Below are 1,685 nucleotides of genomic sequence, written 5' to 3' on the forward strand. Positions count from 1 at the left end.
GGTACACTGATGGGCCCAAAGTCAAAGGCCAGGGGATGATAGCCTTTGGGACAGACTGTGTATTGTTAGATGGGGTCCTCCTAGTTCCCCAAACACTCACCCACCCCCATCCCACTCTGCAGGTCTGCACCCAACGACATTCTGGGCCTCCGCCTTCCCCCGGAGCCCGTGCTGGACGCCAACACCGTGTGCCTGACATTGCCCGGCCTGAGTAGGCGGCAGATGGAGGTGTGCGTGCGCCACCCTGATGTGGCTGCCTCAGCCATCCAGGGCATCCAGATTGCCATCCACGAATGTCAGCACCAGTTCCGGGACCAGCGCTGGAACTGCTCTAGTCTCGAGACTCGAAATAAGATCCCCTACGAGAGTCCCATCTTCAGCAGAGGTAGCTGCCCCTCTTCTTGCCCCTCTGCCTGCCCCATCCAGCACCTCCACCTCAAAACCTATATCTGCCAGCCATCCCCAACCCACTCCCTCAAGCCGGCAACCGCCTCAGGTGCCCACTTGCCAGCCATGCTACCTTTATCTGGTCTCAGAAATGCCCCCCCCCACACACACAAACAGTGAGGGGGGGAAGGGGCACACAAATGGGGAAGAGTTGGCTAGAGGCTGGGCTGTGTGGGTCCAGGGTGGCAGGTTCCATGCCTGAGAAGGGGACTCCTGGGTTATCCTGCCCTGTCATTGCAACGCATTATCTCAGGCCCAGGAACTATCTATGTCTGTGACCTGCCTCACTTACCCTCCACCTAGCAAACAGCATTGGGGTCAGAGAGCCTGTGATAAAGTACCTAGAATCAGCATGAAGAGGCATGGGGGACTTTTGCCAAATGGCGTAGGTGAGGGAAGCCTGGGCAGGTAAAAGGTCTGTACTTCCAAAGAAGCTCTTCCCAGCAGGGTATGCCACCAGCCTCTGTGTCATCCTCACCTCTCTGGAAAGCTCTCTCTGAATCAGAGGCACTGGGTGTGTGTGCCTCCAGCCTAGTAAGCCTGGAGGCCCTGCCAATTTCTTTTTCCCTCACGACACAGAGAAACTTAAGACTCCTGCCCTCCCTCCTCACTGCTAGGTGACCCAGGTCTCACCTGGGCAGTCCCTGGAATGGCTTGGGCTGGAGATCTAGGAAGGTTTTGTCACTCATTTCTGCTCACACCTACCTCCTGAGTTGGTATCTTAGGCCTTGACTCAGGTGCTGTGGGAAAGATGGGGGTCCTGCCTCCTAGCCGGGCCTGGCTGGATGCCTATCTCTCCTACTCAGCTGCTTGGGTGAGACAATGTGGGGACCCGTGTGGGACAGTGTGGGGACCTAGCTCCTTGAGACTTGTCCAATTCTCGGTTGATGGTGAAGGAGGAAGGAGGGGTACTCCTATACCCTTTGGCCTAGGGGCCTGAAGCTTCTGGGAGAATAAGGCTCCAATGGACCCCAACTTCAGAGAGAACTTAGAAAGCCAGGGTCTTCCCCTTTTCACCAGGACCCCTCCCAGGACCCCTCCGAGCATTCCCAGTCTCCCCCAGCCCAGCCCCAGGCCGCCCGCCCCGCCCCCGCGCGCTCTCCCTCCTGCCTCCCCCGCGAGCCCGGGGCGCTGTTTCTCCCTGGCGGAGCCCAGCCCGACGCGTGTGGCGGCATCCAGCCGCGAACTAATCCCCGCGCGCCGCAGTAAAAGGCTCCCGGTCCCAGCCGCGCCGCTCG

At 59.3% G+C, this 1,685-nt stretch overlaps 1 protein-coding gene across 2 annotated transcripts in view; it reads left to right on the forward strand.

Moving 5' to 3' along the window:
* WNT10A (Wnt family member 10A) overlaps positions 1 to 1,685 on the forward strand; it is a 13,467-nt gene that overhangs the window by 1,774 nt on the left and 10,008 nt on the right. For both annotated transcript variants that reach the window (XM_006082531.2, XM_014462804.2), the window contains exon 2: positions 123 to 385. In XM_006082531.2, coding sequence (XP_006082593.1) covers positions 123 to 385 — 263 coding nt within the window. The remainder of the gene's footprint in view (positions 1 to 122; positions 386 to 1,685) is intronic.

This window comes from Myotis lucifugus, unplaced genomic scaffold, assembly GCF_000147115.1.
Source record: "Myotis lucifugus unplaced genomic scaffold, Myoluc2.0 scaffold_3, whole genome shotgun sequence".
Lineage (NCBI taxonomy): Eukaryota > Metazoa > Chordata > Mammalia > Chiroptera > Vespertilionidae > Myotis > Myotis lucifugus.